Source organism: Dromaius novaehollandiae, chromosome 1, assembly GCF_036370855.1.
Source record: "Dromaius novaehollandiae isolate bDroNov1 chromosome 1, bDroNov1.hap1, whole genome shotgun sequence".
In the NCBI taxonomy this organism is placed as follows: Eukaryota; Metazoa; Chordata; class Aves; order Casuariiformes; family Dromaiidae; genus Dromaius; species Dromaius novaehollandiae.
In genome coordinates this window covers 22,128,531-22,142,659 of record NC_088098.1, presented here as the reverse complement: position 1 = coordinate 22,142,659, position 14,129 = coordinate 22,128,531, and the positions used below count along the sequence as shown (strand labels likewise).

Here is a 14,129-nt window from a genome sequence, read left to right as displayed (position 1 = left end):
CCCTTGTGATGTTTACTATGCCCCCTCAAAGCTGACTTTTCAATGGAATATTGAATACTCTCTTACTTGGACCCCGAGGTTGTCCATTTGGATGCAATCCTAGTTTGCACAGATGTTGAAGAGAGATAAAGCTTCTCTGACTTGCTCAGAAATCAAAACAGTTTGTCATGATAGCTTTCAGGTTTCTGAAAAAGTTATTTCATACAGAAAATGAATACCAAAAGTGATACCTTTTCTCTGATTATGAAAAAAGAAATAAAAATATAACTAATTTCAGTCATTTTTGGTAGGTCTTACAAAACAATGTCCATTTTTGACAACAGGGTAGCAAGACAAATTATGGAAAGGATTTGGATTAAAAAGTAACAAAGTAGTAGGGCTTGAAAAGAAGACTAGCAGCCTCAGTGTGTAGCAAGTGTAAAAAATACATTCTGAAAGTATTTTCTCAGTGATGCATCACATAAGTAAAAATAAAATATATTCATACTTTGAGAGAGGAAAGGACAGAAAGTCTGGATGGTATGCATTTTGGAAAGTTTGAAACAAATGATTCTAGGCATTAAAAGTTTCTATAACAAGCACATTGTTACAATGACTTTGTTTCTGGTATTTGTGGTAATACTTTGCAAAATAAATACTTAGCTATAAAAAGGAGTGTAATTTTTAATTTATAGCAACTATTAAAATGTACATAGAATGTGCGATGTTTTCTTCTATATTATGTAAATGCAAGATGAATCTGGCAAACCCACAATTATTTTACAACTGACAATTGGACTAAGGCTCTGTTGATCATTTTTCAGAAAAAGGACTTCAGCGCAGAATGGTAAAATGGGACAGAAACATTTTTTCTTTGTTTCGAAGCAAAGCACAGCGTTTGCTGCAATTCATTATTTTTATTTTTTTTAACAGAAGATAGATATGTTGATATGTATCCTATTTTAAGTACTTTGTTAAATAGGCAGACAAATAAAATCAGAACAAGACCTAGCTATTTTGGACTCCATCTAAAAAAGTATTTAGCTGCCTAAATGGTAATTAGGCACTTAAATATATATGTATATATTTACATCTGGCTTCTAGTGACTTTCAAAAAAAGAGTAGTCCTCAATCCAGTTTTTACAAGCACAGTGAAGCTCGGTATCACCTTGGCATTTCTAGAAGTCAGTCTCCAACAAAAAATAATTATCTTAGGTAATTTTCTGTAAAGACAGGATTGAAAACAGGGGCATTAAATACACAGAATCTGGCACATGTTAAGCACTTTTTCACTTGGGATGAAGTGTTACGGCTTTAGAAAAAGACCTTTGGAGAAGGATCTTAGAATAGGAAGAAAATAAAGCTATCCTCAAGAAAGTACTGCTATAGAAAGTAACTATAGATATGTTAGGTTGCCCTGTTTATGACAGGATGATGTACGAATTAGGAGGAAGCAGCAGAGGTTTTTTGTTTGTTTGTTTTTCATCTTTGCCCAGCTCCACAGCACATCTGATTTACATCCCAAATGTTGCAGTGCACATTTTCTGCTTATCTAGTAACGCGGGTTTTTTTCTGCTGACTTTCAAAAGTGAAAGGTCTGACCCTACATTTTTTTAAGATGTTTTGGGGGGAATAATTTTGACATCTACTGTAAGGTTCATGTTCCATGGATGGTCGACACAGTAGTTGCGATAATGTGTCTGTATCACCTACTTTCACTGCCCCATAGCATGCTAGGTGAGTAGTGCTGGGAGATGACATAGGACACTGCCGAGAAAACAGTATCCATGAGTGCTGTTGGAAATCTCCCTTATATTAGCCACCATTTAGTTATTGTGTCACCATAGCTTCTCTGGCAGTGTCTAACTCAGAAATAAAATGGGCCCATTCCTTGGTTCTGAGGACAAGTGACACAACATGGCTTATGTCCACAGATGTAAACTCCCTTTTCCCCTAAATGAGGGCGGTCTCATCTCTGCTAGGTATTGGGAACTGTCACTGGCTTGAACTGTGACTCCTAGCCCGGGCCTGGGCATTGTGTGGCCACCCAGGGAGAAGAAAACAGTTAACCAGAACAAATGGTTGCAGGCTGGCACTGTTTAGTTTAGTTGTTGCCTCTCTTCCTGAGTTTCTCCCTTATAAGATTCTGATAGTTTCCTGCCTCTCAGGTCTTAAGAGATCTTTAATTTATACTGGCACAGAATGCCTGAGTGCTGTAAATGCAAGTGCTTCATTCAGACATTTAAAAATATATATCTTTTTCTTTTCTTGCAGAGGTGATCAAACACCATACTTTTAACAATGTAATTATAATCTTAGCACATTGTAATTAAAATGAGATGGGATGTTAGGATGAATAAACAAATCTATATATTTCTTGGGTATCCTTATCATGAGGCTTCTCTGTTTGCAGGGAGAGGCAATTTCCTGGCCTCTAGCACAGTTGTTGCTCATTAAAGTCACGGATGAAATCTCATTACTATATCATCAGAGGCATTCTCCATCCCAGGTTCCTCATATTTTCCGTCCTGTTGCAAAGAAAGTGGGTGTTGTAGAAAGGTTGATGTAAAGGGAAGGAAGGAAATTATACTGAAAAAAATCTGTTTCTTCATGTACAACCCCTTCTTCTGAGGTACTACTGTCCATTGAATCTCTTCTCCAGCCTCTGGCTCTTTCCACTTGTCGGGTGCTCCTTCTTGAAACACCGAGACTCTTCCTAGTAAGAGTAGCGGGACTAGCAGGCTTGGTCATATTTTGGTGGGGAAGAGACTTCATGCCTCTTATTTTTGTTGTAGCCCCTATGATCACAAGCATCCATTGCATTTCTATCCAGTGCATCCAGTGTTCCTCTGAGTTTTACCCAGTCAAAATAAAAGAGTTTCAGGCCTAAATTTCTTTGAGTGTTTTTTCCTGCAAAAATAATTTGGAGTTTCAGTGAAAGTTTCTGTTATAGAATTTTTGAATTCTAATGACTTTGCATCAATTCACTCTACCTGTTCTTCATCTGACAGCTCTGTATGCTAGCCAAGTGGAGGTTTTTCTGTCCCCAGTGTGTTTTTTATTGCTGCATGTGTTTGTTTTCGTTCCTTTGTCACTCTGCTTTGTGCACTACAGAGGTAACTACCTGACATCTTTAAACTGCTGCTTTTCCTTATGTTGTTTGAAGTTTAAATACTTTAAAATAAATGTCGGAAAATCTTGAAGAACCTCGTGAATATCAGACCAGAGCAGGCATGTATGGCACACAAAGAACAGCTTTAAAGAACACAGTCAAGTACTAAAAAGCTGTGAAATACACTCTTTGAGCCTTTCATTTGACTCACTTGCTCATGTTCCATCCTTCCATTTCATGACTGTGTGCTGCTTTTTCACATGACTTTGCCTCAGGGTGCACAGAGCAGGGATGCTAAGTTCTTTCCTGGATATAGTCCCAAGAGTTATCTGTTAGAAAAACTTGGATTGAGTAGCAGCAAGGATTGTCCAAGGGGAATTGTATCAGACAGAGTCTTTTTCCTTGGCAAAGATCATAGTGGAGCTTTTTTTCCCTCTCCATGACTTGGAGAGCAGAGAGCCCTCCTTCTCACTGCATGAAGCAATGTGGTTTTACTCCCTTCCCCACATGGGAATGAAACACTTTCTTCTTCCTTCCTGGCCTTTGCACTTCCACCACAGCATGGAGCTGTGCCCTTCCTCCTGGCCAGGAATAGAGCCCTCCTCTTTCCCACAAGCACAGAGCAGAGAGTTCCTCTTGTGTTATTTATCTAAGGATGCAAGTTATCTGCACACTTACTTTCACTGAACTGTACTTTAAAAGAGATACGAGTTATATCAGAGGCAGGATACACATGCGAAAATCTGGTGATGTTTTGATTTCTTTTCTTTGGTCAGTGTGTGGCCTACCATCATCTCTCTTGCTCAGCCCCAAACCCTGTTTCCAGTGCCAGGACATAATTGCAAATTTTCCAGCACCTGTTACAAACAGAGCATATAACTCTAGGACAGTAATACAGGACAATAACTCTAGGACAATATAATATAGGACAATAACTTCCTTAACTACATAGCTGCCTTTCCCATGAGCTTATTCTTCCCAGTCCTGTCCATATATCTCTCAACTGCATGACCCCCTCCTCCCCACATAAACATCTGTCCTCCTAGTTTTCACCTGGTTCCTCATACCAGTCCATCTTCAGTACCCTGACTCCAATCTCTCAAGCTGTCATTTCTGTCAGACAGCTTCCTTCTTTCCTTTGCAGTAGGTAAGGAAGCACCCACACAGATGGGTTAGCTGAGCTTTGGCAGAACTGTAAGCAGCTAAGTATATGCTTGAACTGAGAACATCTGTCCAAAAGAAGAAGGTTAGGTCTCAGCCCCTCAGTACTTTTGTGTGTGAGTAAGAAACATACCTAGCAGTTTTGACTGTGGTAACCTATCTAGTGTATAAAAATATGTATAATGTTAAGAGTTCCAACATTTGGGCCTAGGCAATAGTAAAATCTTGTGTATTTATATCCTTGAGCAACGAGGGATATAAGCCTTTTTAGCTTGCATACAAGCAAAGCATATCGTGTTGGATCACTTTAGTCCTAGCGAGGCTTGCTACGCAGGAAGTAGCCGTGTGTGGAGAGCATACCAGAGTAATCTGAAGATTCATCCAAAGCGCTGAGTGTAAGCACGGAAGTGGAATAACAGGCTTGAGTGTTTGAATTTCTCTGATGTGTTTGCCAGTGGTTCAGGACTGTATATTTGCCTTTGGTTTGCTGTTGAACTCTTCTGTAGCTCACAAAATATTTTGATAGCATATTTACGTAGCTAGAGTTCACAGATTATTTCATGACAAAAACTATAGGTTGTAAGAGTTACCATCTAGGGTAGAACTCAGCAAAAAAATATTTTTTGCCTATCAATGACCCTCTCTGATAAAATAAGAACTATCTAGTGGATTTTTCTTAAATACTGCAATACCCTTCTGCCCAAATCAGACTAATCGGACTTTTGAATGTACTTTAGTTACTTTTATTTCCAATATTCTATTCATTCTTTGGTTGCACAGAAAAAATGTGGATGTGCTTTAATAATATTGCAATTATTTTATGCACTACCTTTTGATGTTTTATGGACAGCCAGTTATCCACAGATTGAAAAGCACTGCTTTAAATCATTTGCTGCAGGTCTGGAAATGCCCTCATGGTTGTTTCTTATAATAGGGAAATTTGTTGATTGCAGAAAGGATTGTTAATATATTGTGTGAATGAATGTGATATAAATGGAGAAAGATTGATTGTCCTGTCTCTGCAACTTGTATTTATCTCTGCAGTTGATTTCTTTTGCTTCTTTTAGAGAAAATCATCTGCCTTATACCAGCAATTAGCCCAGTGAGGCAGACTTGGAGGACTTGTTAGGTAGGTCTCAGGCAGTTTTGTAGTCTGAGACCAAGTGAAAAAAGAAAAATGTCTTTTCCAAATTTGAGAAGAGTTCTTCTGGAAGAAATTGGTAACCCTTGGCTTGCTACACTCATACTGTTTACTTGTGTACTGTTAAAATTTCTGCTTTGGATTAACAAGAAAGGCAAGCTTGCAGCCTGGCCCTTCCTAATATCAGGAAACAATAATAAATAACTTTCTCCTTTTTCTTCTTTTAATAGGAGAGTAGAAGCACTATGCTTCCCTGTCTGAAGTTAGATCTAACATAACTCTGCAGTATTTGCAGAAGAGATACAGAATAGTCAAGCAATACACTGCCTTTATGGATGAGACACTATGTTAGGACCTTGAATGGATATTTGATTCCCTAAAGCTGAACTCAGATGTGACTTTGCATTAATTGCACAGGGCAACATTTTGTGCTAAGCTGGCCAGGGACACATGAGCTGTTCTGGGAATTAGACTGCTTCCACTTGCTTCATGCCAGCCTCTCCTCCACAAAGAATGCTTCCTTCCCTTGGCACTTCAGATCCTTGTAGTTGTAGGGCAGCTGAGCCAAAATACAACCCTGATCATCCTCAAGAGGAGTGAATAGTGAGTGCCCTCAGGATTCCTGCAGCCTTTCCCTGGCAGCCAAGAGGCTCTTCCTCATTTACATAGGCATACAGAGTATTTTGTGAATGAATGGACTGTGTCCAACAATCTCAGCCTCATACATAGGGTGGAGTTTTTTACACTTATAATACTTAATTATAATTTATGTGCCAAAAGATTTAATCCTAGTCTGACTGGTTAAACAGATGGTTATTAGTCTGGACTGCGTGTTATGGAAGAGTACAGTCAGTCTTAACAAGTCATATGGAGCATGCTGTGAAAAATAGCAAGAGGTTTGCACATGTATAGATGAGCAGCTGCCATCCAGAATAGTACAGAAAATAATCAAAAACCTCACTACCATCTTTCCCCAGACTATTTTCCTTTAGCAGAATGATCACTTCTTCGTTGTTGTGGCAGTGAATTCAAATTGCTGATAACCGTCAAGAGCCACATTATAAGAAAACTACTTGAAAAAGTAGAATACCTCAAATAAGCACTTCTTTAAGGGTAAAATTCCTGCACACCTATGTGTGAGACATTCCTCTAGGGAAAACCTTACAAGTGAAACAGTGATATTAACAATATTTAAAAGGGCAGATTGTTAACAAAGAGAAAGTATTCAGTCCAACAACGAAAGACATTCTAATCTTTACACAAGTGTGACAGCCAAGCTGCCATAACCAGAAATAGGTTTCAAATGATATTTTCCCCTGGAGCATTATCAGTGATGCTCAGACCATCAGAGGTGTAGAATTCTCACATCCTCAAAAAACATTTCAGAGCCTTATGCTGCTGCCCTGTGAGATGCTGGTAGGCAAAAAATTCCAACCAAGAGTCTGGAGCCAAGCAAAGAGGCAGTAGTTGCCTTTCAGCAGCCATCTCCTGGTAGTTCCTTCACGCTAACTCTTGAGGAGCAAGCTATCAGCTCCCTATAAACTGACCATGTTGCAGGGCTGAAGCCTGCTGCTTAGGCTCAGTCTTGTCTTAAGTGAAATAGTTGGATGTGAGCACAAGCAACTATTTCCAGAAATATGTGCCTCCTCACCAAACTCAGTTTAATGGGTGCTCCCTCCGTTATCCTGCTTTAGCACAGAGTTTCGATGTTTTCCCCTACAGACTTTGAGGAGCTGTGACACACTGGGGTAAAACTTACATTCATCATAAATTTATTTACAGATCAGGATTTCAACGTGGCCAGAATGTATTTAAATAAGTTTACTATGTCAGAGCTTGGAAGACCACTTGTATATGAAAGCCTTCACTTCATGTCCCAGGCAGTTCAGAGTTGCCTGGAAATATGTTTCAGGAAGAGCTGAAGGGGATTTCTTTTTTAAAAAAAAAAAAGTTATCTCTGAATTTGTGCAAGTCCCAGCATCTCATTGACAGGAATTCTCTTGAAGTAACTTATTCCAGTACTTCATCCCTACAGTTAGAAAATTTTCTTCAAATATTCTTTGCTGCAAATCAAAATGTTTACTTTGTATCCAGTGATCAAAAAAAAAAAAAAAAAAGGATAGGTTAAAGTTTATTCTTCAGCAGAATGATCTTCTATCACCCTAACTTCATTTTGGAGAAAGGAAATAAAAAAAAAAAAAATCAAAATTCTTTTGATCTTTATTCATAGTTCAAATGTTCCAGAGACCATGCCATTCTTGTAATCCTCTACTGAAACTATGTTTTCCAAAAGTGGGTACAGTATTACTGGTGAGGTATGACCAGCACCAACTGGAAAGGAATGATTACCTCCTGTTCCTTGTATATACACTCATATTCATGTTTGCTTGCAGCTCTCGATGTCTGCAAGGTTATGATTATAATGAAAAAAATCATTTTTCTTCAGAATACTGTACGGCACGGAATAAATTCAAACTGCAATACCAGTTGGGGAAATTCAGCGGTTTCAGTCCCAATAAATCTTTTCCAACAACTCAAAAGTTATTTCTTTTTTTTGCAACAGTATTATACTGTTGATTCATGTGCAGTTTATGAACCTGGTACTTTTCTGCAGTATTGTTCTGCAGTATTGTCCATTCATATCTGTCCATCTAACTTCTCCTTCCAAATTATGGCAGTTTGAATTTGTCTTGAACTTTCTTGGCTTGAATTTGGATAATTTATCAAAAATATTTTGAAGTCTGATCATGTCTTCTGAAGTGCTTACATTTCCTCTCATCTTGGTGTCATTTGCTACTTATAACTATACTTTCTATTCCATCACTCAATTTATTAATGAAAAAATTGAGCAGAACTGAATGTATAGTGGGGAGTCTTTTGAGATTCTACTCAAAAAAAAAATCTGCTCTGATAGTGTAGAGTTGATTTTTCAAATAGCTGTGCACTCACGTTATAGTTGTTACATGGAAACAGTGTCAAAAGACGTAATAAAGTAAAACTGTTTTGTCATGACTGCTTCCCCTTTGTCCACTAAGTCAGTTACTCTGTCAGAAGAAATCAGACTGGTTTGACATGATATGTTCTTGACAAATAAGTGCTGGTTCACCTTACTGTCCTCTAGTGCTTATAAATTGATCATTTTAATGTTGATGTTGCAAGAGAGTGCAAAATTGCAAGTTGCCTAGAAATTAAAATAAAAATAAAGCTGACCAGCATTTTAATTTTCCAGAATGAATGAAGTACAGAAAGATACTAGCATAAAAAATGAAGATTATATTAAATTTTCAGACTTCTTTCATTTAAAAAATCAGGATGGTGACACTAACACTGAAAAATGAAATTTCTAGCTATGCTATTGAAATTAAACTTTCTCATTTGATTAAATATAATAATATTTTACTGTGTATGCACATAAGAGATTAAAAACTCCATAGAGTTTAACACATACCTAACAGATTTCCTGCAAAATCTAGCTTCCACTGCCATAATTTATGGGGATAACATGGCAATTTCAAAGTCAGGAACAGGATTACTTCATTTTAGAAATCTGTTTTCCCCTCCAAAATTCTTGAAGTTGATCCATGCAACATTTTTGCTTTAAGGGTAAAAAAACACTAAATCCTACAGCCCTTTGTTTGTTTTTATTCAGTTTGATTTATGATATCAGAAGACAAAAAAAATCTCCGTAGAATATTTTTATAGCAAATTTACATGTTTTGGTTGGTCTCTGCATTGCCATTTCCATTGTTGGTAAGAACAAGTTTCTTTCTCTCCTTAGATTGCCATCTTTTAAATTATTTTTCCCCATTAAACATTTTGATTATTCCAAGTATCAAGTCAGAGTAAAAGCCAATGAAAGCACTGGAATCTAGATTAAAATTATAATTTGTACATTATATCAATAAAAGTTTATTTTCAATTGAGAGTTATTTCTGTTTGAATTGTTTAGTATGTACTTTGGCTCTTTCTGAATGAAAGTAATTCAAGGTGGTCAAAAGAGATAGTTATCTTGGAGTATGCCATACTGCTGTTCCTCAGAATATCAACTCAGGCTGATATTCTCAGACATACATGAAACGCACATCTCAGGTACACAACCACTTTACAGAATGGGACTGCAAGGCAGGGCTACAAGACATCTACATTTGCCTACTGCAACTTCTAAGCTTCCATTTTGACCATTAAGTTGCACTGAGTGTCCTGTCACTTCTGTTGAGAACTCAGATTTATCATGGTTTTACTGTATTTGTTACTGAGCTGTAGCCTGGGAATTTCTAGGCTCAGTGTATACTTAAATGTCACAAGGTTAGCCACATGGACTGATGCTGCAGGTTTTACACTGATCTGTGCATATGTTCAAATCTGCCTCCATAGGCCAGATCTGCACTTGACTTTTCCTATGTCTGATGAAGGTCTGAGGAGAACATGATCTCTTAGTGATATAACCCAGCTTGGCAGAGGCCTCTTATGTAGATAGTTATATCAGCAAAATGGCACTCTCACTAGGATTGTTTGTGTCAGTCAGGAGGAGCTGAGGGAAAGAGCTGGCAAAAGATAGACAAATGAAAATATCATGCTTCTAGCATAGTCCATGTCTGCACTAGAATCACTTCGCCTATATAATAAGCTGTAGTTCTGTGGATGAACATTCCCTGTGTAGGCAAGGCCTACATCATTAACGGGCTGAACCAAAAAAATCTTAGCTTGAAAAGATGCTCAGTGAGGGGCTGAACAGAAAATTGCAATTTGTCATTGCAAATTGCCACCCTTCTGCTTGTCAACTGCAAATGTAAAGTAATACAAGGCAGCAAAGACCATCTCCCTGAGGTGGGTCTTCATATTGTTCAGCTGGTCTACTACTACCACATGCTGAACTCCACTGATCTACCTGAATACGGCAAACAGAATTTCACTAAGCACAGACAAAGCTCTTTATGTGGGAAAAAGTTCACAAAAATTATTAGTAGTATTGCTTTAAATTATTCAGAAATGAAATATCTATTTTAATATTCCAATTCAAATATCCTCTCAAAGCCCACTTCTGGTGTGAAGTCTGCAGGAAATTAGCAATTAGATCATGATTAGCAGAAGGAGTAATGTGGCCATTATTAATGTTTCTGCATTAATCATCTCTAAAAGCTTTTTGAAACATCAAGTTCATCCATACAGCTGTCTTACTACTGTCATTTTTGTTCTTCCTTTTTTGTGCATTGTTCTAACTCACACATTGTATCTTGCTTTAGATGTAATCTCTGTGAAAGGGATCTTCTTCTGTGTTAAAATGCAGTGCCTGATGCCTTGGGATCCTTTGCTTGGGTAATGTGGTGTTACCACAATATGAATAATAATAATTCTTCTTTGCTGAGTTATGGTTTTATAATTATCACAGTTATAGAAGGGAGACAGGCTCATGGTCTCATGATCATAGATGTTCGTTTTTCTCAGAAAGCTAAACTGTGTAAGGGATGACACGAACAATTTATAGGCTATATCTGCTGACAAAAGAGTCTGTTCCAGAACTAAATAACTGTTATAACATATGCCTCTCTCATTTTTTTTTCCAAGAACATTTTTTCAGTTGTAGTTGATTCAGAATGCTTTAATATATTTAAATAGAAATCAGAAAGCTCTGTCAGCCTGAATCTGAGAGACAGCACTAGGTGTACGTTGTTTCACTAATAGGAAGTCTCCTGTTTTCTATAAATAGACATGTTTCAGTTCTGATTGTTCTGTACTGAAATAACTGGGTAGACATCTAATTACCCTAAATAGAAAACACAAATAATGGCAGGCATTCAAACCAGATTGAAAAATTGTTCCTAGCAGTTAACTGTTCTACTTCCTGGGCATTCGTTCAGAAATGAGCAAGGTCTGAGAGCCCTTTTTTCCTTTTTCTTTTCTTTTGTACATTCATACTGATCACTCTGCTGTGTCCTAAAGGCAAATGATACACAATGCAGTGTATCTTTTGGAGTCAGGGGTCAAATTCATCCCTGGCCAGGATGTGTAATAATAAACAAGGGAAGGAAATGAACTACTACTGAGAAATTGAGTTCCCTGCAGCACCCTTTCGGTTTGCACACAGCTAGACATTGTGCTTTATATGTAATTATAATGATTTAGTCAAAGGTGTTTACCAGTCAAAGGCTTAATATCCTGCTTATCTGATAATTACATGGCTGGTCAGGACCATTGAGTAGGTTATTAACACTGTCCGTCTTTTGCACCAAAATGAAGTGTTTCCTCATATTTTTTAATATTATATTTATTTGCTATGTATGATCTTTATATCTACCTGCAGTTTTTTGTTTGTTTCGCAAAGGAACATGTAGTGAGTCTGCTTTGCTTAAATTTTTTATGCCTTAATGAAGTTTTATACAATAATGCTTGTTCTTGTAATGTAAAACTGAGGAATTATTTACAGTAAAGGATAGAATATAATTGAAAATTTATCTCTAGCTTTTTGTAGCACTGCTTATAAACATTAAAAAGGTGCTAGTTATTTTCATAATCCTGAATCTGTTCTGCACATTCCATTCATTACTGTACTTAATGCAAATTGAGTGTTAAATCTCCTTAAGTGGAATCTTCAGCCTGCCTTGTGTTTGGGACTGGGATCAGTATGGGAAAGAATTACATTTTGGAGATGGAAAGCAGCCAAAATAATATCTCTGTGGCTATCAGTGGGACCAAATTTAGGGGACAATCCTGTAAAATTAAAGGTGCCACAGATGGGTAGCACAGAAATGAAATAAAATGTATGTAATCTTTCCAACCTTGGAGAAAAAGAACCAACCAACCAATCACTGTGATAGCTACCCTGAACAGAGTTATGACTAAATGATATACCCTGGCTTAGATGCTCTACTGCTTCTCTGGCTGCCCTTTCTGTTTAGCAGTTTTTATTTCTAACTGGCACCCCATCACTGAAATGATTTCCCATTTATTGAATCTACTTAAGATGTCTTGAACAGATACAGTGATTCTGTTAATTGTTTTGGAAATGCCGCCATCTCTAACTAATCCAGATCACTAAGGCTGTATTCAGAAGAAAACAAGTGGCTGCCTCAGGTAGCTGACCAGACTAGTTTGAAGCTACCCTGGACATCACATGCAGCTGTATGGGCAAACTCCTAGACCTATTTGTATCTTCTAATCCATAATGGTGTTTTCATTGGTGCAACTTAGTTTTGGCTCTTCTTCAAACAGTCACCTCTGACTCCAGTATTACTTGTTTCCTGATGATAGAATCCCATGGTCTCACATGTCAGCTTCCCCCCAGAAAAGAAGAATTAGTGACTAAGAATACAGCCATTTTCTCAAGTTACAACTTGATTTCCACATATTCACTGGTCCTACATGTTGCCAATCCGGTGTCTAATATTTAGGAAGTAGCTGCACCCAAATTCAGGCTAAGAATTACTTCCTGTAAAATTTGCTTCTCAATAACAGAAGAGAGCTCAGAAGATCACACTGCATATTGTGCATGTGTGCTACAAAAGCATGTGCCAAAGAGTTCAGAAAAAGGAACAGACTAAAGCAGGATCATGTTATTCAACTTTTTCATCTCTAAATGCTGTTACCACAGGCCAGACTCCAGGTGCCTGGACATCAGTAGGCATCAGTAAATGCCACAGGTTTAATAGGAAGTGTCAACTGTGAAAAACCTAAGAATATTTCCAAATTGAACTGTGGTACTGAATATAATACGTCTTTTGTTCCCTCTGCCACCTGTGTAGCTGTTGATGTATTTAAACCCCCAACAGGTTGCTGTTCCACAGGATTTGGCTCTAATCATTTTCTGTTCAGACAGGAATTGCATGATATTTTCTTTCTCAGTATGCTTCTTTTCTTTTCTGGCAGGTGACTTGAGCCCTTGGGATCTTCTGATTTGCTTGTCTTCCAGAAAAACTGATGGTAGTAGCTGCTTTCAAATAGATGACTTGCATCATGTAGAGTTATTCCAGAAGGTACACGATTATGTGTTATCCTTTGTGGAAATGAGGGGACAGGTCTATCTCAAATTTTCAGCACTCACTCACAGAAAGAAAGAGTATCTGATGATGATTTTACAGTGCAGCTACATGGTTTAAAAACTATAAAAAAGTTTTGTCAAGTTTCATATCTACTGAAAAATACTTATCACATATCAACATTTAATTCTTCTTTATATCACATCCAGAGATCAAGAGTAATTTCTTATGTGGATGTAGTCTGATGTTTTGGATGTAAATATTTCAATGTAAACATTGAAAATTGTTACAACTAAGTGTCACATTTCACTCTTCTCCAACTTGAACTTTTGCTTCTGTGCAAACCCTTTTGCTTCTGGCCACTCTCAAACAGCAGACCATGCAGAAAAGGGGACTACAAAAGTCAAAGGAAGTTTAAACAAGTATCCCATTGGAAAAAGAAAATTTAGAAATGGGGGGAAACAGCTAGAAAATGTATTCACTGTTTCTGAATAATAGCTTTGGCAGAAGATAAAGCTGGACTAATTCAGGCTTCACAACTTACATCACTGTTGAGTTTCATCTAATGTATTTACTCCTTTGTAAACATAATTCAGGCACCTCTCCAAGCAGTGACAGTGCTCCTACAATTGATAATGTGTGAGCTGGACCGATGTCCTCATCCAGGGCCTTCACAGGAGTTACTTGGGCTCTGCTCTGGCACAACAATCTGCTTATTCACTGTCCAAAGCATCAGTGGTGCCAATATTTACTTATATTTTCA

General features: G+C 37.6%; 1 protein-coding gene across 2 annotated transcripts in view; it reads left to right on the top strand.

Annotated features, from left to right (window-relative positions):
* The window catches only part of CPED1 (cadherin like and PC-esterase domain containing 1), a 153,016-nt gene that overhangs the window by 22,065 nt on the left and 116,822 nt on the right, over window positions 1-14,129 (top strand). For both annotated transcript variants that reach the window (XM_026113527.2, XM_026113529.2), the window contains exon 4: window positions 13,257-13,363. In XM_026113527.2, coding sequence (XP_025969312.2) covers window positions 13,257-13,363 — 107 coding nt within the window. The remainder of the gene's footprint in view (window positions 1-13,256; window positions 13,364-14,129) is intronic.